The following is a 23,106-nucleotide window of genomic DNA, read 5'->3' on the forward strand; positions in this document are numbered from 1 at the left end:
CGTCCACAAAAATATAGTCACTTGATTTTACAGTGTATTCTGTCTCGGAAACGTGATAAGGCACTGTTCAAATGCAATGATTATTATTATAGGAAAAGAATGGATTGAAAATCCAAGTCACAATCATGATAGTGTGACGTTACCTCTAACGTGGCTCGAATGGTTTGTTCAGCTGTTACAGGGAACGAACTCAGGCCACACAGCACCTGGGAAGTAGGGAAAAAAATCCCAATAGTCACAAAATTCCATTAGTCACTGAAACGTAGGTGTTTTCTTTGTAATAGTGGCTGCTATGACAACACAATACTATTCTACACATCAAACCAAACATGGTGGTTATCATAAATAATAATTTAAATATTAATTCATTAAAAAGACTAATTGAACATTTGTTTTGTCAAAAGTCGTCTTATGTTTGTTTTACTTTCTATTACATTCTAATTGTTATTTTATAGCACAGTCAATTCCTGGCAGGGTGAAACCGTGGGCAAGTTTCCTTACACCTGATAATAATTCCTCAAGGAAAAAAAACAATAATAATTTAGTCACTTCAATCCAAGACTGTTTGTGGGACGCTGCTGTGCGTAATTGGCTGCCGTGTTTCGCTCACAAAAATGCAGTCAATTCACTTTACAGCATATTCTGTGAAACGCTTTGAGACGTCTAGAAGACGGGAATTGCGCTATATCAAATTCAAGGATTATTATTATTATACAATCTATGATTGGTCATTTGGCAGTTTAATTAATAATTAAGTAACCAGCGTAAGTAAGGTACATTCCTATTAAGGAAACTAGCAGAAGTTTAGCTTAATTCAAAAAAGAGAAAAAAGAGACAACGCACCTTCAGAAAAGAAAATGGAAGCGAATCGTTGTGGGAAATGAGATGAGGCTCTAATTTCCTACCTTGAGCACAGACTGGGACAATCTGTGTAAGGAATTCACTACAGCCACATTCCTCCTCTGCCCATCAGTTAGTGGCCCAATCACCTGACTAGCCTCACCCTGTGTGGACAGCTGTGCAGATAGCAAAATGGAATAAGACAATATATCAATAGGACTGTAATTCAATATTCATCATATTGCTGTTCTGCTTTCTACATTCCCACTTTATTGCATGAAGTAGTGTACAAATAAGAAAAATTAAAAAATTAAGACTAAATTCAATAAGTGAATAAATTAACAGTTTAAATCAAATAAAACAGTGAATTTTATGTGTGAACACAGGATAACTATGTATATAGCCACAGAGGGAATATTCAAATCCTCCTCTGTCCAGTTTCTGAGCTGTGTCAGGTACAGACAGTGTGTGTACTATTGCCTGAGTAATCTCCTGAGTCCTGAGTATCAACCACAGGGAGCATTGTGCAGCCCTTGGAACAAGCCATGTACATATTATTATATTAGTATTATAATATTATGATTATATTACATGCTCCAAACCAAGCAATACTCTAGTCACAATGATTATATTTTCCTTTTCTGTAATAGAGTGAGAAATATGATAATACTAACCATGAGGTTCTACTTTTAATAATAATAAAATAACTGAGTGGAAATTATTTTATTATTAAATCAAAAGCCCCACTTTTGTACTGCTTATTCTAGTTACACAAAGCTAAATCAAAAAAATGGGTGTTTATGAGTAGCAAAATCATTATATCGCAGCTTCCCTGACTGTATATAAATACACGATGTTGTATACCACAGAAGATGTTTCTTAACCTGTATCTGTTAAATATACAGTGTGTTTCTGTCTGTGAGCAAGATTACTATATAGGCAGATGTATTGTAAAATCTTCAGCCAGTTCTTGAACTTAAACCGTATTGTGTCAGGATGTCTGCTTCACCACTGGGTCAATTAGTCAATTAGTTAATCACACTAAATAAACTCAACCCCCTCTCTATCTATGGACATTACAGATTAGACAGCTCCACATGGCAAGTGTGTGTAAAACTAATCAAAATAATCGTCATCCAAATGAAAAAATGACTTATTATTCAGAGAATATTTTGAATTGAAATATGCTCAGTTCTCTGATTTTCTATAATACAGTACCGTAGAACTATGGTTGTTCTATTGAACTCTCAGGATTTGTTTACAATTCCTAGTTTAAAACTCTCCCATTGATTTGTTTTGCCTGTAACCTTAAACTTTTTAATCTTTTTACGATAATTATTGACACTACAAATGCACCAGATATTGTGCTTACAATACTTACAAGTTGTTCAGATTTTACTCCAAATAGCTGCACAGTTTTAGCGACATTTCTGGCAACAGCGAGACTAAGGCTTGGATCCACAGACGCCACGTTGAGCTCACTGAAAGCACAAAGTCATCCACATCTCACGAAATAATAATAATTCTTGCATTTGATATAGCGCCTTTTATGTCTTCGAGACGTTCCAAAGCGCTTCACAGGATACACTGTAAAGTGGAGTGTGTGTGTTTTGTGGGAGAATTGTGGCAGCCAATTGCGCCCAGCGATGTCCCAAAAAGTCGTGGATTGAGTGACCACATTATTATTATTATTTTTTTGAAGGGATTATTACACATGGAAAGCGATCTGCCAATCAACTAATAGTATCCGATTCCTACTTACTCCCAGGTAAACAGAGGCGTGTGGAGTAAGGAAACTTGCCTAACATTTGCCCTGTCTTCTCGCTTGCGAGGCAAGTGCTCTAACCACTTGCTACAGGACTCCACACTGAGCTACAGGTCCCTACCAGTCCAAGCTCAACCGTTATGACAGACTGTGATAAGAACATAAGAACATAAGAATTAGGAGCAGGAGTAGGCCATTCAGCCCTTCGTGCCTGCTCCGCCATTCAATAAGATCATGGATAATCTTCTCCCCTAACTCTGATTATCTGCCCTATCCCCATATCCCCTAATCCCTCTATTTTTCAAGAATCTATCAGTCTCAGCCTTGAAAATGTTCAAGGACTGAGCATCTACAGCCTTCTGGGGTAGTGAATTCCATAAGTTCACTACCCTCTGAGTGATAATTAAGCAACTGCTTGTTTCTGTTTGTAGTAATTTATAGATCCTTCAGATGGCACGTACCTTGCAATGGTTTTAATGATGCTGTCAAGCTCATCACTGGACGGTGGATTACGTCCCCCAGGAGGAAAGACAAGGTTGATGGGGTCAAACAGCCGGGATAAGGATTTTGATAGATAAGCAGATTCGTAAGGTTGCAGGGTGTCTTTCAAGGTTTTTTCAGGGCTGAAAGAGTTGCACTTGTATTAGAATTATATTAGAAATCTATAACATGATATTTATGGATCTTAAATATTACAAAACAGCCTGTATCGTTTACATTGACTAAATATTTAAACATACTGCAAAAGTTCTCAAGTCTGATCAATGACTTTAGTTATACAATTATAGGCTTTATTTTAAGTATTCTGCCTCCACAATTGGTTATAATTGGACCAGGGCAAACAAATAATCCAATCTACAGTAATTATTTAAATATAATTTTCATCAGCAACACCACATACCTAGAGAAAAAGTGAAACTATATCTATTTATGCTTATTAAGCCCTTCAGATTTTGTTCAATAGAAACACCTGGTTAAAATATTGCTATATATAGTATATATATTTAATCAAAAAATGTCCTTTCTTTTTTGTCAGACTCTGCAGATACTGCACATTATGAACCTTGTCAAAACCTACTCATAATCCTGTTTCTTCACCATAAACGCATCTTGTGTGTCGTCCTGTCCTGGTGGCAGCTCAGGAGTAATGTCGGCATTTCCACTGCTGGTTACATTGCTCTGGATACTCTGACTGTACTGTTGTAAACGCTTCCATAAGTCATTGTACAATCGTAACAGCTTAGGATATTCTCCTTCAAACGCTTGCTTCAGAAATGTGGATGCTGAAATAAGACTCATTTTAAGAAACAGCAACAATGAAAAAGAATGTTTCTTTACTTCTTTCTATTCTTATAGTCACTATTTTTACCTCCTCGTTGAACTACAATACAAATATACATTTATATAATATATATTTTCTACTCTAGGAAGGATATCTAGGCCAAGTAGTGGGTGCTGAGGAGATTTATGTAGGAGTTTGACCTATCAGCAGAGACAGGAGGAACTGTGCCGATTTTGACTGGAACAGAGAAGGTTGAGGGGAGACCTGACTGTGGTCTTTAAAATGATCAGGGATTTTGAGAGAATAGACGGGGAGAAATTATTTCCATTGTCAGTAAGTCAGTGACCAGTCTCCCTACTATCCGTTCATCACTGCATCAAGCTGCTTGTTAATTCAATCCAGTGTCCTGACCTTTATTGCCTTTCCTCTTGCAGTCGCTGACTGCCCTCTGCAGAAAGAAAACCATCTTGGCATCTATCCTGAGATTGCTCTTTACAATTCTAAACCTAAAGTAATGATCTGGGTTTACGTTTTCAATCTCATTTAACATTCTATAACCTTTATGTTGTCCCTCTGAGTTGTCTTCCCTGAAGCCTGGAGAGCCCAAGCTCATCTTAATCGCTTCTCATTTTTAAGGATATTATTAAAACACACACACTTATACATCAAATCATAAATATATTATGCCCAATAGAAAAACCTGATTAAAATACTATAAATATAAATTAAGTTTTAAATTAAAATGTATATTATATTAATAAAAATATTCAATAGCTTGCATTTATTTAGAACCCTTCACGGAAGATAACTGGAGCTGGAAACTATACAACATTTGGAATTAAGGACCTGATTTTCTCTAAGCCTCACTTTCTGTAATCAGCCAACAAGAGCAATGCTTTTGTGAGAAACACTAATTCTATGGGGGTTTTCTTCTTCAAACGGAGACTGATCATCTCATCATCTTCGTGGTGCTCCACCCAGCATGTCACAGTGATAGCCAAGGCAATCGGAATTGATTGCTTTAATCCTGAAACCTCAACATTATTGAGTTAACTGCAGGGTCACAAGACACTTCCAAATACAGGCTTTACTACAATTATAATTTTTGGTTGGATGGTTCTCAAAATATAATGTTCATTATTATAATAACGTTAGAACCACAAAACTTTTCAGCACAAAAAGCAGCTCCTCAGCCTATTGAGTCTGTGCTGACTCTTTGAAAGAGCAATCCATTTAATCCCATCGCCTGTCTCTTCTCCAGAACACTTCAGATTACTCTGTTGTAGATATTATTATTATTATTACTATTATTATCGGGGTACAAAATACTCTTCTAATCTCCCCTTTTGCTCCTTTGGCAATAACCTTCAATTCATTTCCTTTTGTCACCGACTCACCGAATATTTGGAAATACTTTTTCCCTATCTATTCTATTAACGCTTTGGGACGTCCTCTCAATGCGAAAGGCACTACACAAGTGTAATTTTGTATTGTATTAAAATTCCTCATAACAACAAGAAAATTACATGTGTAAAGTGCCTTTCAAGTTGGGAGGACGTCCCGAGGTCCTGGACAATCAGTGTTTCGGTCCCAAGCTGGGGGTTGGGATCGGGGAGGCTGGAGGGGAAGGAGGGTGATCAAAGGTACGGTTGAAGAGGAGGGTCTTAAGATGGGTCTTGAAGGAGGCAAGGGAGGGGGCGAGCTGGAGGAACTGCAGGATGGAGTTCCAGAGGGTGGGGGCAGAGTGGCAGAAGGCCCGACCGCCAATGGTGGAGCGGGTGAGGTGGGGGAAGTGAAGCAGGCTGAGTGGCGGGAGCGAGCAGGATGGTAGGGGGTTAGGAGGTGGCAGAGTAGGGAGCAAGGCCATGGAGGGCTTTGAAGGTGAGGACCAGGATCTTGAATTGTATCCTCTGTGTGTTAGGAAGCCAGGGGTTTCCCATAATTGTAAAGCCCTCCATCAGGTCTCCCCTCAATCTTCTCTGCTCCATGAAATAAGTCAAGTTAATCTAGTCTCTGCTCATAGGTCAAACCACATATACCTGGTGTCACCTCAGTAAATATACCTGGTATCATCTCAGTAAATATACCTGGTATCATCTCAGTAAATATAGCTGGTGTCAACTCAGTAACTATGCGGTTCAGAGGCTTTACCCTCCATGTTTAAACAGCACAGTTTAGGTTCACATGCGGGTACAATACCAGAGGCTGGCAATGCCACCACAAACTGGCATCAGTTAACACCTTTACGAGAGGAAACAATCATGTAAGAAAATTGGGTGGGAGGGACCTATCCAAGACCCCAACACAGTTTGCTTTGACAGCAAGTCTCGAAAGGGATCAATAGGAATACTTACCGTTTGTAGATTGCTGAAATTTCGTTGTCAGGATTTGTGTAACTGAGTTCCAGAAAGTGTATAAAATGTCTGCTTGGCCATCCTATGACATATTAATCAATATTAATTATAAATATGATATATAATCTACATATGAATAGATAATGTACATTTTAGCAATCAAAGAATTATTATGTTATAAGTCACATTATTTTCAAAATATTTATTAACTAGAAAAAACAAATTGGGTCGGAAAACAGTATCTTCTACTACTTCTGAATTTCTACAGCGTTCCCCCCACCTCGACAACTACGCCCCCACACGCGCGGACCACCCCCACGGGTGCACGGACACATACTCACACACACTCCCTCACACGCACGCACACATTTACACACAGACACTCATAGTTCTTCCCCAAATAATGTGCCTTAATGAAAAGATTAATCCCTACTGCATCAGTATAACTGCTTCCATTTCTCCCATCAGCCACCCTCACAGTGCAATCTGTCAGCAATAATTCATCTGGCCACAAATTGTGACAAGTTTCAGTTCTTTTTTCAAGGAGACAAATAACTTGAATATACAGACCTAAAGAATACGGTTTACTACAGTTTACTACATATGATTGTTCCCAGTGTGTGGTCAATGCACAAACTTAATTAACCGTGAACTTAAACCTACCCAAACTTTGTGGCTGCTGGCCCAAAGCTAATATACAAGGAAGGAGAGAAAAAATATTGCCTTTCAATACCTTTCTCTCTCTCCTGCCCACCTCCCCTAATACATGCTGCGCTTAATGATATTGAACTTCCTTATGAAACCACTAAATGAATAAATCATGGGCAATACCAAGCAGTCACTCATCCATCAACTGCCTTTCTGTGTCCAAGGAACATTGATTGAAGGTCACTGCTTAAAACAAATAATCTCTGCCTTGCTTCAGTGACAGGCAGTAATCTCTAGAGCTGTGTAATATACTGACTTGTGGCATGTGTATTACAAAATTATTACTAAAGTACAAGTTATTTTTTGCAAGGACTTCAACTGTGGAAAACTGGCTTTCACATTAAGAATTTTCCAAAATTCTGGATGATGTTAAGACAAAGCGTGTGACAGTTAGAGGCACTCGAGCGAGGACCACAATAATAACTCTTGTAATTGCTGTATCGTCTCTCACATCTCAAAGTCTGACTACTAACTAAAATAGATTCAATTCAATATTATCTGAAACTGTCATCAGTGAAGACAAGGACTAAAGTTTGTGATTTAAAAACAAACTTCTGAGAAATTAGGCAAGAATTCAAACAAATGAACTAGGAAATAGTATAGAAAACATTTTTTTCTTAGCAAAATAAACAAATTAATACTTGGGCGCTGTGTTCAATTACTTTTGACATTAGGTCGAAATTTCAAAGGTTTTCATCCGCAGAGTTTATCTGGGTAAATACTTCGTTTAGGAGATATTGTAGACAGAATATGGAAAATTATATAAGAAAATAAACGATTTTATTTTTTCGTATTCATTATATGTATATATATATGTTAATAGTATTTCAGTATTCAAAGGATTAAGAAAAGCAACAAATCATATGCTCGCAATTGGAATAGTAAATTCTACATGTCTGACTGCTAATAAACAATTGAAGCAAGATCCTCACTCTCGCATTCAAATCCCTTCACTCTCTGGCACTTCCCTCCCTCCCTGGCCTCCTCACTCCCCAATCCACCACCAGGCGCGGCGCTTCCGCTCGACTGGCACCGGTCTTCTCCTTACACCTTCCGCCCCACCATCGGAGGTCGCGTTTTCAGCCACTACGCCCTGAAACTCTGGAACACTCTCCCTCAATCCCTCCGCCTTGCCCCCTCTCTCCCCTCTTTCAAGTCCCGTCTGAAAACTTTCCTCTTCAACCATGCTTATGGCATCCCCGCCACACCCCCCCACCCCCCCGCCCACCGGCTCGGAGTCAGGCTCCACCACTGTTAAGCTCTCTGAGACTCTACACCTGGTGGTTGCTATATAAGCGCATGCTGCTGTTGTCGTAAAACAAAAATGTCTGAAGTACGCTGATTTCTGAGATGTCCCCAAAGTGAGTCGCATTTTTTATTTCTATTTTTATTATTATTTGTTCAAAACAAAATCTATTGACAGAAATTATTACTCTCACTACCAGCAAAGTCAGGGCTCTACATAAACAGGTCTCAATCATTCAATCAATCGACAGATATGCTTCACACGCCATAGGTTGTCTGGTAGGGGTGAGGTGTTTAATTTGTAAAAGGAACTCTCAATAACATTTTAAAAATATTTGTTCTTACCTTTGCTATTTCATCAATGAAGCATACATGAGTCACAGGATCTCGCTTTTTTGTCAGAACCTTTTGTAAATGTTGAACCTGAAAAAAGGAAACCATCAGTGTATCTGCCAAAATGTAGGTAGTGTTGGTGAACATGTATTAATTAATTATCACTGGTATAGGCTTCCTCGTTAGTATCCCCACAAACTGCCATCCACAGGGAATCTATCCGGACACGGTCCCTTTAATAAATCTGTGCCATCTGCTGCTATATTATCTTCCCCCACTCTAAGGCCTCATTCTTAGTCCTTCAATTAGAGACAGCACTGAGACCTCAACTAGAGACTGAAACAAGGCAGCAAACCAGACAGGATCTCCACAATCCTCTTGGATCAGAAACAGAAACACTGGGTGTACAGAGCAGAACATCTTATATACAAGTTGAACATTTTTAAAGAACAAGGAAAATCATTCCTGATCAGGTATGCTAGCATTCCTCATTTGTAAACAAAAATACGACAAAAAAACAGTGATTTTGGTGTGGGAACCAAAGGCAAACATCTCCAGCACTAATGGGAGAAAAAGAACACAATATAATTTCTAACCCCACTTAATGACTGAAATTGTTAAGAGTATTACCTGTCCACATCCAGCACAGATTTCATCCATAAGTTTCTCCATGTTGGTCCAAAGGGCAGCACGGAATGCTGGTGTGTTGCCAGGAGTGGGCATCGCTGCTCTACCTGGGCCTCCTGTCTTATCAACCACAGAATAAACAATAGCAATAAAAGGCAAAAGGAAAAAGTAAACATAAAGACTGCCATTGTAGCATAGGAACATTTAGAGAGGGATTGAAAAAGAGCTCATCAGCAAAATTACCGCATTCCCGACAACTTGTACAGGGAACAAGCATCTTGTGATGCGAACTGCTATCTCCAATAGCAATAGTAATCCTCACAAGGATTATTATTATTATTACATAATATATAGAGGTGTGTGTGTACATTATAATAATAGTAATCCTCACACATCACACCGTAGTTCCAACCTGTGTATATCAGGTGTATAACAGGTTGGAACTAGTGTGCACACGATATGCATGGGTGTGTGTACATGATATACAAAGGGGTGTGCGTGTGCACATGATATATAGGGGTGTGTGTGTGCACATGATACACAGGGTGTGTATGTACATGATACACAGAGGTGTGTGTGTACATGATGCACAGGGGTGTGTGTGCACATGATATACAGAGGTGTGTGTGTACATGATATATAGGAGTATGTGTACGTAATATAAAAGGATTTGGCTGCAGAAAGGCCTCCTCTGGCACGAGGTGCCAGTCTTGCTGTCTCTGATACGCTACATTGAATGACTGCATGTTGATTATGCAGAGTCACTTGTTATCATCAATGTGATGGTCTGGCTGTTGATACCATTGCTGTGTGAATGTTATTGTGCATAAAGTTGAACTTGCCTCTTGTGGAAGCCTGGAGAGGCTGAGTTAACATTTTAACATCCAGAGCACTGCTGACATTTTCTTCCAGTGACACACGGTACCCATCTACTACACAGCTGATGGTTTCCTTCAAACTTCCCAAGTTGTAGAAGACTTGAAGTGCTGTTCCCACCTGTGTTGGATTCTGTTTTAAAAATAATGTTTTTTTAAAAAAGAAAAACATCTTTGCAGGTTATATCACTATTAATGTGACTAGATCAACATTTTCACATTAGAAAAATAAGATTGAAAAGGCAAACAATCCAGATAATTAAAATGAGAAGAGGCACAGATTATATAGATGCAAGTAGGCTTGTGATAAACAGTCAATTCACTTCACAGTATATTCTGTGAAGCGCTTTGAGACGTCTTGAAGACATGATAAGGCGCTATATCAAATGCAATAATTATTATTATTATGTTAACTCTTTAAAATAGTAATTAATGGAGTTAAATCAAAGCAGCCTCACTTACTTAAAGTTGGAACTTTCTATCCTAATGTAAACACCAATGCTTATGAAGGGATATTAGAGATATGAAGTAATATTATACCAAATGGAACCCATTAGTCCCAACCCCCCACACACTTATTTAAATCTTTGAGAGGCTATTTATTTTATTTTGATGTAAAGGTCTGCATTGTATTAAAAATTGTAACAATTTAGGGTTCCAATGAAATATTTAATATTGCAAAATGATCCCACCGCATGAGCAGAATAGCAACATAGAGTATTACACCCAAAAAAGCAGGGATTATTATTATTATAATCACTTTAGGAGTGCACTAATCATGGAATGTGGAATTACCTAAAATACAAATCTGCAAAATGATTGCTTTTATAGAATTATAATCCAACACCTTGGAACATCCTCCTGACGAGAAAGGTGCTGTATAAGCATGCAATTGTTGTTGTTGTAATTGTATAAAAATAAGTCCAATTTATATCTATTGCAAATTGATTATTTTATATTAAGGCAGGCAAAGTTCTGGAAAAATGTTATTTCTACGAGCATAAGTTATTGAAAATACATTGGAAACTGCCATTCAATTTGCATTCAGAAAGCTTTCCCCAGATTGCCAAATAAATAAGGGAAATCTGTTTGGCAGACAAAGAGGTTCTATTGGATTTAAATGTTAATATTATCTACAATCCTTATGCTGCTTTTAGAATGTAGTTGGCAAAATTAAATCATGTACTTTAACAAATGTCTTTCTTACAGCAGTACTTACTCTCACAATATAAACTGTTTGAGCAGATGCGTAAATGGCTAAACAAGCTACACAGATGTACTGTATACAATATACCAGAGCACACCAAATATCCTCGTCTGCAGCAAGCAAACGTTTAAAAACAAGAATTTCTCTTGCATTATTTCCTACAATATTGCATGTTTAATAACGATTTAAAAAAAGGCCATATATAATCTCACGGTAATCCATGCTTGTTGTATAGCCTCTGCATCTCTTCAAAAACAGTGTACAACTTTACTAATTGCTAGCACCAATTGCCAACTAGTGTTGTTTGTAGACAACAACAACTTGTATTTATATTGCTCTTCACGCAGGGCAGCATCACAGTGGCGGAGCCTGACACTCAGCCGGGAGGTCGAAGAGGAACGTCTTCAGGTCGTGGTCTGACAATGGGGAAGAAGCTGCTGTGTGCCATTGGCTGCTGCGTTTTGCCCACAAATATACAGTCAAGTCACTTTACGGTATATTCTGTGAAGCGCTTTGAGACGTCTCGAAGACGTGATGAGGCGCTATATCAAATGCAAGGATTATGATTAGTCATTATAAGCGGGCAAGGCAGAGGGATATGCAAAACTGAGCAAACCTCAGGTTTCACAGTTAGAAACGGGAGCCAATTATGCAACGATCATGGGGACAGGAGAGAGAGAAAGGTACATCAAATCTAGTAGAGTTCTGGCAGGATTCTCAAGGACATACATATTTTATTCACAAACTACCTGTATTGATATAGATTGGCATATCCTATTGTAACTGGGTTTATAACTATAATTTTTTTTGGGTCAGCCGAGTGTCTGACACATGCACAAACCCATCACCATGCTTAAGAGTATCTTAAATTAATTGATAATGTTCTGGGGCTTGCATGACAATATTTTATTTTATATAAATCAAACAAAATATTTTGAGTAACAGATATTCTTCACCGCCTAAGTGTAGTAGAATGGGCAGAGTACACAGAGAATGGCATTCTACTTGTGCTAGCACATTGTCAAACATTACACTTAGTATCATGGTGTATTTCATGCCCCTTAAACATTTAGTGAAATGGTGGTGTCTCAAAAGCAGATATTTCAATATTTGGTCTCACTTTGAAGTCAATGCAACTTAAACATTTACCTGGGTCTCCATTCCCTGTTCAAGCAATCGTTTAGCTTGACTTTCAACCTCAAGACGGGCTCTTCCAATAAATAGCAGATCATTTTCAATAACTTCAATTCCAGAAAGATCCACTCCTTGAGAAAGATAATCTGGAACACAAACAACCTTGGAGTGAGTGACCAATTGTATTATGGGGAGATTATTGGCTAGGACACCAGAACAAACTCCCTTCTCTTTTCCAATAGCGCCGCGGGATCTTTAACATCCACCTGAGCAGGCAGACGGAACCTCGGTTTAACATCTCATCCAAAGGACAGCATCTCCTCCAGTGGAGCGTTACATTAGACAATGTGATTCCAAGTCCTGACGAGGGGGCTCGAACAACAACAACTTACATTTATATAGCACCCTTCACACAGGGTGGCGTCCCGAACCCACAACCTTCTGACTCAGAGGCAAGAGCATTAGCATTCAACAAGGCATATACATTTCACTGTTTGGTCCACATGCAATTCCCCACGTTATGATTATAAAAGAATATAGGCCAGGAACGCAAGCGAACAACTGCTGATATTCTGTTGTACTAGCTTAGTCAAATCTGCACAGCAGGAAAATTAATAATTCAGATTCAGGTACATATTAATTCTTCTAACCGGCAACAATACTTAACGTTTCACATATGTACAATTGTTATTATACTCGTATAAGAAAACATAGTCTGTCCAGTAATGGTCATATATTAAAACTCACCTGAATGTGCAAAGAAAATGTGGTACAATAGAAATTGCACTTGTTGAAGTAATCTCCATTTTTAAGGTATTGTTTGACATCATTTGATGTGTACATCACACACAAGCGCCTTTCATGTAGAATGAATGTGATTGACACTTGCTATTTGAAAGTCTAACAGTGTCACATTACTGTTATCAGTCACTCTTATAAAAGTGGGTCCAAAATAAATAAATTAGGGGAAAAAAATATTTGCGAACATAAAATATACACCTTTTTAACAAACAAAAATACTGACTTTTTTTATATCCCTAAAGATATTCAATATACACATATAGAATTAGGAATTGAGTTGTAATATTGTATGCTTTTTTAGTTTAAATTCCTTAAAATCTCAACTGAAAGTGCATACACAAATGTTATTAGCCGGAAATATTTCTTATACCACCAGAACACAAATCTCGGTTGAATGGCTTAGATTATTTAAACAAATTTGGGACACTGCAATATACTGCATTATATGCATATTTCCTACATAGATAACCTGCAGTTTAACAGCGGAAAGCTCATTGATACTAAATTAGACATGTATGTTGTGAGATTTTGTAATAAAAACTGCAAGTTACAACAAACAAACAAAAAATAGAAGATTGTACTTCAAACAGCTGATTGTTTCCAGAAACCCAGTCTATGTTTTGTACTACATGTCAAGTGATTTGCATTCTAATGATTATTCAGACAACTGTCATTACACACAAGCCAATCAGTATTCAGCAATGCTGAAATTAAAGCGGTTGTTATAAATGTTTTTAATATACAGGGTACTCCAGAACTTTGTTTTTTTAAATTTATTTCAAACATTGCTGAAATCCTGAGATGACAATAGCTGGACAATGAGATGGGATACATAATGAAATGGTATATAAGCCCCTCAATGAAAGCCTTGTTTATATTTTTCATTAGCTAGAGTACCAATGCATCAGTATTCATACTGTAAGAAACTCTTGTGCAGTGATCAGAATATAACAGTTTCATGGCTGCAGATTTGAATTGGTGATTGACAACTCCAAGAGCGGGAAAAACAGCTTTTAAAAGTGGTTTCAACAACAACAAAATTACATTTGTACAGCACATGGACAAACACCAACTCATTTACTTGGGGTTTACCGTCAGCTACCAAAACCCAACAATATCGCTGAAACAATATGAACCAATATGCTGACATTATAGCCCATCAAGTTCATCAAAGCATAGCTTTGATGAATACTCCTGAACCTTAAGAAACTGAGTAAACAGGCATAGTACAAAAGGACAACAAAATTACTGATAAAAATGTACTACAAAACATTACTTTGAAAAATCTTTTTGGTGACATTTAACTTCTGGTGGTCACTTATGCTGGATATTTCTGACCTTTTTCTTTATAGACATTTTCCAGATATTCAGTTCTCCCATACAATTGTAGTTCAGTCTCCACAATGTGTGTTTGGAGAGCAGAACAAGGCAATGCCAAACAGAATTGTTTGAAGCTATACACAGTCCAAATAATGTTACAATCACTTCCATCTGTGCAAAAATAATTCCCAGCAAAATGAAGCTGTAGCCAGACAGCATAGCCAGAAAAGATGCATTAATCAGGAGCAGCTTTGGTGCCAGAGTTAGATAAAGCAGATGGTAAATTATAATACTGCTCAAAAAACAAAATATTATTTTAGAAGTTAGCACTTTATTGGCCAATATTATAAAAATGTTCTGAATTGTATTTGACATTGAGAAGTGAAGCCTAGGACAGTGAGCCTCAGCTAGTGATGCTGTAACTAAAGGTTGATTATCAGGGTCCCAGTTACTCGACTCAAACTGGCTGACCTGGTTCAGAAACAACTATTTTGCCCCAATAAATAACTTACATTAGGATCTTGAAGACAATTTAACAACAAGTTTTACTTTGGCAATTGTCAATCACTTCATGGAGCTCTCTTTCTTACATTGGGATCTCTCCTGGTGTCTATACACTAGAGACAGGGGTATAAAGAACTGGATGGTATCATGCCAAACCCACTGCTGTCACAATACCCAGGAAAGACAGTAATTTTCCCACTTGTGTATTTTGAGGGGGGGAGGGACAGAAAGCAAGGCAGCCTATTACAATTTACTCCAACCTTTGAAGTTTGTAGACCTAAATAAATTATTGCAGCTATATGAATTGATATAAAGCACTGAGTTTAGAAACTCACTGTTGGATAAAATACCTAAAATAAGAGTTCTTTTAAAAAAGAAATCTAACATCTTGACCATGATATTGGACAAGTGTAAGCCAACCTGGTTTATAAGATAACGGTGTACAAACCTGTAATGTACCATTTAACACATTTCAATTTCACTTCAAGGAGTGGGCCTACTGATTGGAGCTTCTCTTCAATGTAAAAACCAAAAACCTGCTAATTGTAGCAACATGGACATGTATTGACTGTACAAATATGTCCACAGTATTCCAGTACAGGTGACAGCACAGCCCAGCTCATTGGCAGGACCTGGAAGGGCAGACCAGTCACTGGGGACAGGGAATCCTCCCACTCAGCTCCTGTAACTCTGCAAGCCAAAGCTCTAATGGGTAGAGTGTCCTAGCTGGACAAGCAACAGGAAACTTACCCGACAGCAATATCAATGGCAAGCTATGTGATTTTGCAAATCTATTTTGACTGAGTCAACTGTGAGACACCTCAGTTAATAAACAACACATCTGTGCTAAGCCTACAGATTTCAAAGTAGTGGAATAGATTTTGTGCAATGGAATCAAAAAAGATCGATAAACTTTTTTTACATTTACAGGACTCTTTTTTACATTTACAGGACTGATCAACATATTCTGAAGAGAATGTGCCTGGATTTAATTTCACAAGCCACCATGCAATTGGAAATCAACTTGACAGTTCAAGATAAGATCAACAACATCAACGGCGGCGTATATTGGACCCTACCCTTCGCATCAAGCTTTCAGGCTTTCCTAAGTGGCTTTTTACTACTCGAAATTGTGTTAGGGCTGATTAGTAACTTAACTGTATTGGTGCTTTACTGCATGAAGTCAAACCTGATCAATTCAGTCAGTAATATTATCACCATGAACGTACATATACTGGATGTCATTATTTGTGTTGGTTGCATTCCCCTCACCATAGTTATCCTTCTTCTCCCCCTAGAGAGAAACACACCTCTGATTCGCATTTTTCATGAGGCTGGTGCTTCCTTTGCCAGTGTGGGAACTGCAGTAAACGTTCTCGCTATTAGCCTCGATCGCTATGACATTTCAGTTAAGCCAAGCGGATTTTGACTTTGGGACGAGCTATAATATTACTGACATCAGTATGGATTGTATAGTTTTTTGCATTTTTGATTCCCTTCATGGAAGTCAGCTTTTTGAACCCACAGAATAGTGAGAGCACCTGTCAGAATAAGACACTCTTCTGCATTGGTCTAAATGACTACAGTACCTCAGGCATGTATTATCACCTCCTAGTACACATCCCTATTTTCTTTTTCACCGTATTGATAATGTTAACAACATACAGCAAAATAGTCCAATCTTTGAATATCAGCATAAGCTCACACTTCTCAACTGGGCAGAAGAAAACCAAGAAAAAGACAACACCACTTACTACACAGCATGAAAATGCTGATCTAGCAAAAAGTAACGTGGGCCAAAATATGACATTTGGGATGCGAACTTCGGTCTCTGTAATTATTGCCCTAAGGCGAGCTATTAAACGTCACCGCGAAAGGCGAGAACGACAGAAGAGGGTTTTCCGAATATCCATTTTAATTATTTCAACATTTCTTATTTGTTGGATACCTATATCAATTCTAAATACTGTTATTTTACATAAAGGTCCAAGTGATCTTTTGATAAAAGTAAGACTGTTTTCTAACCATGGCCTACGGAACAACCATATTCCACCCTTTACTGTATGCATTTGCTCGGCAGAGATTCCAAAAGGTTCTCAAAAGTAAAATGAAAAAGAGAGTGGTGTCAATTGTGATAGCTGATCCCATTCCTAACAACACATTAATTCACAATTCACAGATAGAACCTAATAGAAAGATAACAAATAACTTTTGTAAATCGCATTAGACAAAATTGCCTAGTTCCAGCAGTTGAAAACAGTTGAAAAGCAGTTAAAAATAAAACTTTTAAAATAAAAAAACTCCCAGCCTGAACTGTACCATTGCCCCTTTTCCTTCATTTCGCCCACATGTATATTTATATCCTAACCCTAACTCTATCCCTTTACAGTGTATCCTGTGAAGCACTTTGTGCCGTCTCAAAGACGTGATAAGGTGCTACATCAAATGCAAGGATTATGTAGCTCAGTGGTTAGAGCACTCGCTTTGCAAGTGAGAGACCTGAGTTCAATTCCAGGCAGAGGGTGAAACCTTGGGCAAGTTTCCTTACTCCACACACCTAATAATAATCCTTCCAAAATAAAACAATAATAAATTGGTCATTTTCAATCTACGACTGTTTGTGGGACATTGCTGTGCGCAATTGGCTGCCGCGTTTCATCCACAAATATACAGTTAATTCACTTTACAATCTCTTCTGTGAAGCGCTTTGGGACGTCCTCCCGACGTGAAAAGCGCTATATCAAATGCAAGGATTATTATTATTATTACTTCTTGGAGAGGTTAAACATTGAGCATGGATGTGCAGAGTTTTGCTCTACCCTGACCAAAGCTCAGTTGTGTGGCAAGAGCTACCAATGAGTCAGGCTGACAACATGTTATGAAGTGTTCACAAAATGCAAAGCAGTGTAATATCTTTACATTTTCTGATTAAACGGTTGCAGTGGAAATGTGCGACTGTTGGATCACAATAGAATCTTTGTACATGGGGGATCCCTCCCCACGTCCCCTAGTTAGTGCTGAATACTGCAAATGGAATCTCTGCTGCTGTTTGCTCTGGTTGGCATGAGGTAGTGTAAATCACTAGAGAGGCTGAGAAAGATCAATCCCGACAATACTTCCTCAAAACATCCAACCAGGGAGCGATTGTATTCAAAGGTAGACAGCAGCTATTGATCAATAATGGCAATGTCTTCATTAAATAGAGAGTGGAATCTTGGTTAAAGTTGTCAGTCGGGGCTAAGAAAAGAACTGAACTTTCTGGGGATGTTGCTGATATGAAAAGTAACTTAAAAAACATGTAAGAATTTTTAGCTAAAGTCAATAACCACGTTGTCTTCACCAGCTCTAACACCCACTCACACAGCTCTGGACTTCTTCTAACTAAGCTCTGTTGCAGACTATATCCTTCCGCGAGCACCAGATACCTCCAGTCTGGTAACATCTTCATACAACAGACACCAAGTGCCTTTGTTGGTTATGTGCCATTTGCCAAAGCTTAAGCAACATTCAGAACTAATACGTGCTAGTGACTGAATGGTGGCTGCCCTTTTTGAGATTCATCAGTGTTAACTTTTCCCTGAAGAGTAAAGTGTGGGTAACAGATTAACCTATTGTCACTTAACTTTACCTTCGCTTTTCACCAACATAAGGATTTCTATTTTGAAAGTAGTTAGATAGTTGAGGCATTTCTTTGTTTGTATAAATGAGAAACAGTTGTATCAGCCTCCGATTTTATTTCCCCCTGAAGATACTACACTAAACCAATATAAACTTGTACAAACAAGAAGGTCAAGTGTATATATCCTATTAACATCTGTTCTTCCTCTATTTGTATCAGCTTCATCTGATTTGCTGTCTTGCTCTAACAGCAGGCATGAATTATGAAGACCAATATTAGAGACCGAATGTGTTTTCTACAACGGCAAAGTCAGACAGACACAAGAAAGGTCCTTAAATTGCATTATATTTCTACACAGAACATTTCCATTAACTGAAAAAATAAGCTGCCTTCATGTTGACTCCCAAACATTGCAGTCGAAATCAAGATCCTCATCCTCGTCTACAAGGCCATTCACGGTCTCGCTCCCTCCTACCTCTCCGACCTACTATCCCCCTACTTACCTGCCCGTACCCTTCTTTCCTCTGGCTCCGGTATCCTCCACATCCCCCGCCCCAACCGCCCTACCATCGGTGGCCGGGCCTTCAGCCTCTCAGCTCCGAGGCTCTGGAACTCCATCCCCCAGTGCCTTCGCCGCTTCCTCCCTTTCCTCCTTCAAGGCCGGTCTCAATGACCTTTCTCTTTGACCTTCAGCCTTCAGCTCCCCTCTCAACTCTCTACCCCCTCCTCGCCCCCTCCCTTCCCTCCCCTCACCCGGACCATTTCCCCCTGCTCGGGTCCTGATCCAACTGTCCAGCGTCTTGGGACGTCCTCCCAACGCGAAAGGCGCTCTATAAATGGAATCTTGTTGTTGTTGTAGTCATGAGATAAAAAAATATAATTTTCTATTATTTCTGATGTAAAGATTTTAGCAAGTTACCGAATTGATTATACAAGATATATATGAAAGTGTTTCCAAGTACAATAGTTTGAACAGAAAGTATTTGAATTAAAAATGTATAGTTAAATACAGCAACACTCACATAAGATGCATCAGCCATCACCATAACACTTGCTATGATTTATGTGAAGTCCGAGTTACAGGCAAACTTGTACAAGTCATATAAAACCCAATTTAATCAATAATGTACACAGCACATGGGTAACTTAATGCAGTTGGTAAGTGCACATGTGGTGACGGGTCAATACTACGTTTCCTGTGATTCAATGTGACTTGACCGGTTGCCAGATGCTCACTTACAGGCAAGCGTTGGAATCGCATTAAATCGTGGGAAATGAAGTTCTTCTGTGCATTTGGCAACAGATCAGGTCACTAGGTTCCCGCGATTCCATACAGCCAATAAGTGCGGGAATAATGGAGGGTAGGGGAGTGGAGTTACGAGAAATTAGTATGACTAATGCAAAGAAATCTAAGTGGTTTTGATAACAAACTGAATGGGTCTCGGGTGCATGTACGACTTAGGTGATTATATGATTTATAAAGATAAAACTTGTAATAATAATTGTGAATTTTACTGTACTACAATAGACCTGTTGACTTGCAAAGTGGCCATTTTTTAGTTGAGGTCCATCAGATCCCCAGTCAACATTTCCAATCATGTCAAGCAAATATGCCTTATAACAAACCCACCCACCTTATAACAAGGCTAATACTCTACTCACCTAGTTCATTGAGGCTCTGAGCAGCCTTGGTAATTTCTCTGCTGCCACCCTGGAGCTGACCTTGCAGACGTTTACTTAGGTACAAGATTCGGATTATCCGTCGAAGCAAATCACAAGCTGCCTGAATAAAGTTATAAATATAAGTTTATTTTACTGACTCCTTTCTGTAGACACTGAATTTGTAAATGCTATTTCCAGTCAGTAAAAAAAGGTTTTAAAAGATAATAACAGGGATACATTTGGGTTTGTATATTTATACATTATGCTGTACTGTACTTGGTCAAGTGTTTGTGAGGGGCTAGAATTGTAAATTACCTAAGAAAATTTACATTTAAAGAATTTATTAACAATATGATTGCTCACAAAACAAAGCTTTTTCAAAATCGCTGCTAATAATGAGCTGAAAGTTCAAATAATACTATAATTTAAGAATAGGAAACAAATAAGAACATTTAACTTCCCATCGTACAAGTGCAGTAGATCAGCATGAACTACATTACTAGGTACTGACTGCTTTAAACTGTTAAAAACACAGAGCATTGGGTGAAAAACAGAGCTTTGCGTGTGGACAAGTCCTGAAACGTGTTGTCAACCAACTTCACTTAAACCTCTTCCCCCACTCCATGCTCCAGCCCCTCAACTCACCCCCCATTCCATACTCCAGCCCCTCACCTCTCCCCCCCACTTCATACTGTAGCCCCTCGCCTCTCACCCCACTCCATACCCAGCCTCTCACCTCTCCCCCCACTCCATACTCCAGCCCCTCGCCTCTCCCCCCACTCCATACTCTAGCCCCTCACTCACTCCATACTCCAGCTCCTCACCTCACTCCATGCTGCAGCCCCTCACCTCTCCCTTCACTCTCCAGCCCCTCACCTCTCCCCCCACTCCATACTGTAGCCCCTCACCTCAGTCCATACTCCAGCCCCTCACCTCTCCCTCTGCTCCATACCTGAGCCCCTCCAGTCCAGTTTGCACCTGCCCACAGCCCCAAGACAGAGCTCATCAAAGTCACGCGCTCTCTCTCTCCCTCCCTCCCCAATGACCAGAGCGCCCTCTGCCTCCTCCTGGACCTCTCCACTGTCTTCAACACAGTCAATCACATCATCATCCTTGACCGCCTCTCCTCCCTCATCTACCTTAGTGGGACTGCACTCTCTTGGTTTGAATCCTGCTTAACCAACCACCATTACTTCATCTCTACAAACAGTTTTTTTCCTCCCACCCCCCACAATCATCTGCAGCGTACCCCAAGATTCCATTATTGACCTTCTTTTCCTCATCTACATGCTCCCTCCTGGCGTTGTCATCCGGAGACATGGGGTCAACTTCCACTTGGGTGTCAATGACACCCAAATTTACTTCTCCTCTAGCTGTGACCCCAGACATCAAGGCCTAGACAAGCACCAACTTTCTGCAGCTGAATGTTGACCAGACGGAAGCCATACTCTTTGGCTCCCGTCAACTTCGTCTCAACTGCGCTTGGAGCTCCTTATCCTCCCTGGCCTATACCTCAGATTTACTGAACCTGTGCAAAACTTAGGTATCAGGTTCATTCCACAACTACTTCCTACCCAACATCGGTCCCTGGCCAGGACCGCTTTCCTCCATCTCTGCTACATTGCCCGTCTCCAATCGTACCTCACACCCAACGTAGTCAAAACCTTTATCCATGTGTTCGGCACCTCCCACCTCCATTATTCCAAGGCCCTCCTCGCTGGCTCCCCATCTCAACCATTCATAAATCCAGTCATTTTAAAACTCTGTCATCCGTACCTATACCAGCACCAGATTCCATACTATCACCCCCTTGCCAGGCCCCACTGGCTCTCTATTACACAATGAAGAGAAAATGCAAAACAACTCATGATATACGGTACCTGTAATTTAGCCAACTGTGCGGTACGAGCTACAATCTTGTTGTAAGGATCAACAATTTTTACTCTTATCCTGTTAACAAGAAAAAACATGAACCGGGATAAGGAAAGAAAAGCAAATATATGAATTTCCTTTCACATAAAAGCCTTTTTTTTATTCCTCATTGTGTGAAAAAACTATATTCCACATTCAGATTAGTCAAACCTGAACTAACTTTTCATAAGCTACAAGCAATAGAAAACAAAACCATTCAAATAGGCGCTCCTGTTAAACAGAACTACATCGGGCTGACACTCCAATGATGGTCTGGATCCTGCCCCCTGCCCTCCACGCCCCTCGACCCCAACTGTCCAGCGCTCTGGGACGTCTTTCCGTTGTGAAAGGCTTTATACAAGTTTAATTTGTTGTTGTTGGATTGTTGAAGGTGCCACCTTTGATGCAACATTTAACCGAAGTGTTGTCTACCTGTTTCAGGTGGACATTAAAGATCCTGTGTCACTATTCATAAACAGGAGAGTTTTTCCCCAATGTCCTGGTCAACAATCCCCCAAAATAAAATTGGTCATTCACTTCATGGCTGGTTGTGGGACATTACTGGGACCAATTTGTCTGCCGACAAAATACAGTCACTCTATTTTACAGTATATTTATAGGTAAAGGACAAATTACAAACATTTCTATCTCTGGTACATTAATAGGGAGTGCATATAAACTTACATTCTTAGGATGACAATTTCTATTAATATCAGCTAAAATTCTCATGGTCTAATTGTCAGTGGTATCCATCGGCAGGATCTGGAAGGGCAGACCAGTCACTGGGACAGGGAATCCTCCCACTCAGCTCCTGTTAACCCTGCAAGCCAAATCCCTAATGTGTAGGACTGCCCTAGCTAGACAAGCAGAGGGAAAGCTTGCCAGACAGATAAATAAATAAAATAATAATCCTTGCATT

General features: G+C 39.3%; 1 protein-coding gene across 1 annotated transcript in view; it reads right to left on the reverse strand.

The window, feature by feature from the left end:
- cog5 (component of oligomeric golgi complex 5) overlaps window positions 1-23,106 on the reverse strand; it is a 38,766-nt gene that overhangs the window by 11,745 nt on the left and 3,915 nt on the right. The window contains exons 5-16 of the mRNA XM_042335141.1: window positions 22,157-22,226; window positions 20,277-20,397; window positions 12,386-12,516; window positions 9,997-10,162; window positions 9,158-9,270; window positions 8,540-8,617; window positions 6,242-6,323; window positions 3,684-3,888; window positions 3,067-3,228; window positions 2,222-2,321; window positions 906-1,016; window positions 144-206 (exon numbers count right to left, since the gene is read on the reverse strand). Coding sequence (XP_042191075.1) covers window positions 144-206; window positions 906-1,016; window positions 2,222-2,321; window positions 3,067-3,228; window positions 3,684-3,888; window positions 6,242-6,323; window positions 8,540-8,617; window positions 9,158-9,270; window positions 9,997-10,162; window positions 12,386-12,516; window positions 20,277-20,397; window positions 22,157-22,226 — 1,402 coding nt within the window. The remainder of the gene's footprint in view (window positions 1-143; window positions 207-905; window positions 1,017-2,221; window positions 2,322-3,066; window positions 3,229-3,683; window positions 3,889-6,241; window positions 6,324-8,539; window positions 8,618-9,157; window positions 9,271-9,996; window positions 10,163-12,385; window positions 12,517-20,276; window positions 20,398-22,156; window positions 22,227-23,106) is intronic.

Source organism: Callorhinchus milii, unplaced genomic scaffold (assembly GCF_018977255.1).
Source record: "Callorhinchus milii isolate IMCB2004 unplaced genomic scaffold, IMCB_Cmil_1.0 Scaffold5, whole genome shotgun sequence".
In the NCBI taxonomy this organism is placed as follows: domain Eukaryota; kingdom Metazoa; phylum Chordata; class Chondrichthyes; order Chimaeriformes; family Callorhinchidae; genus Callorhinchus; species Callorhinchus milii.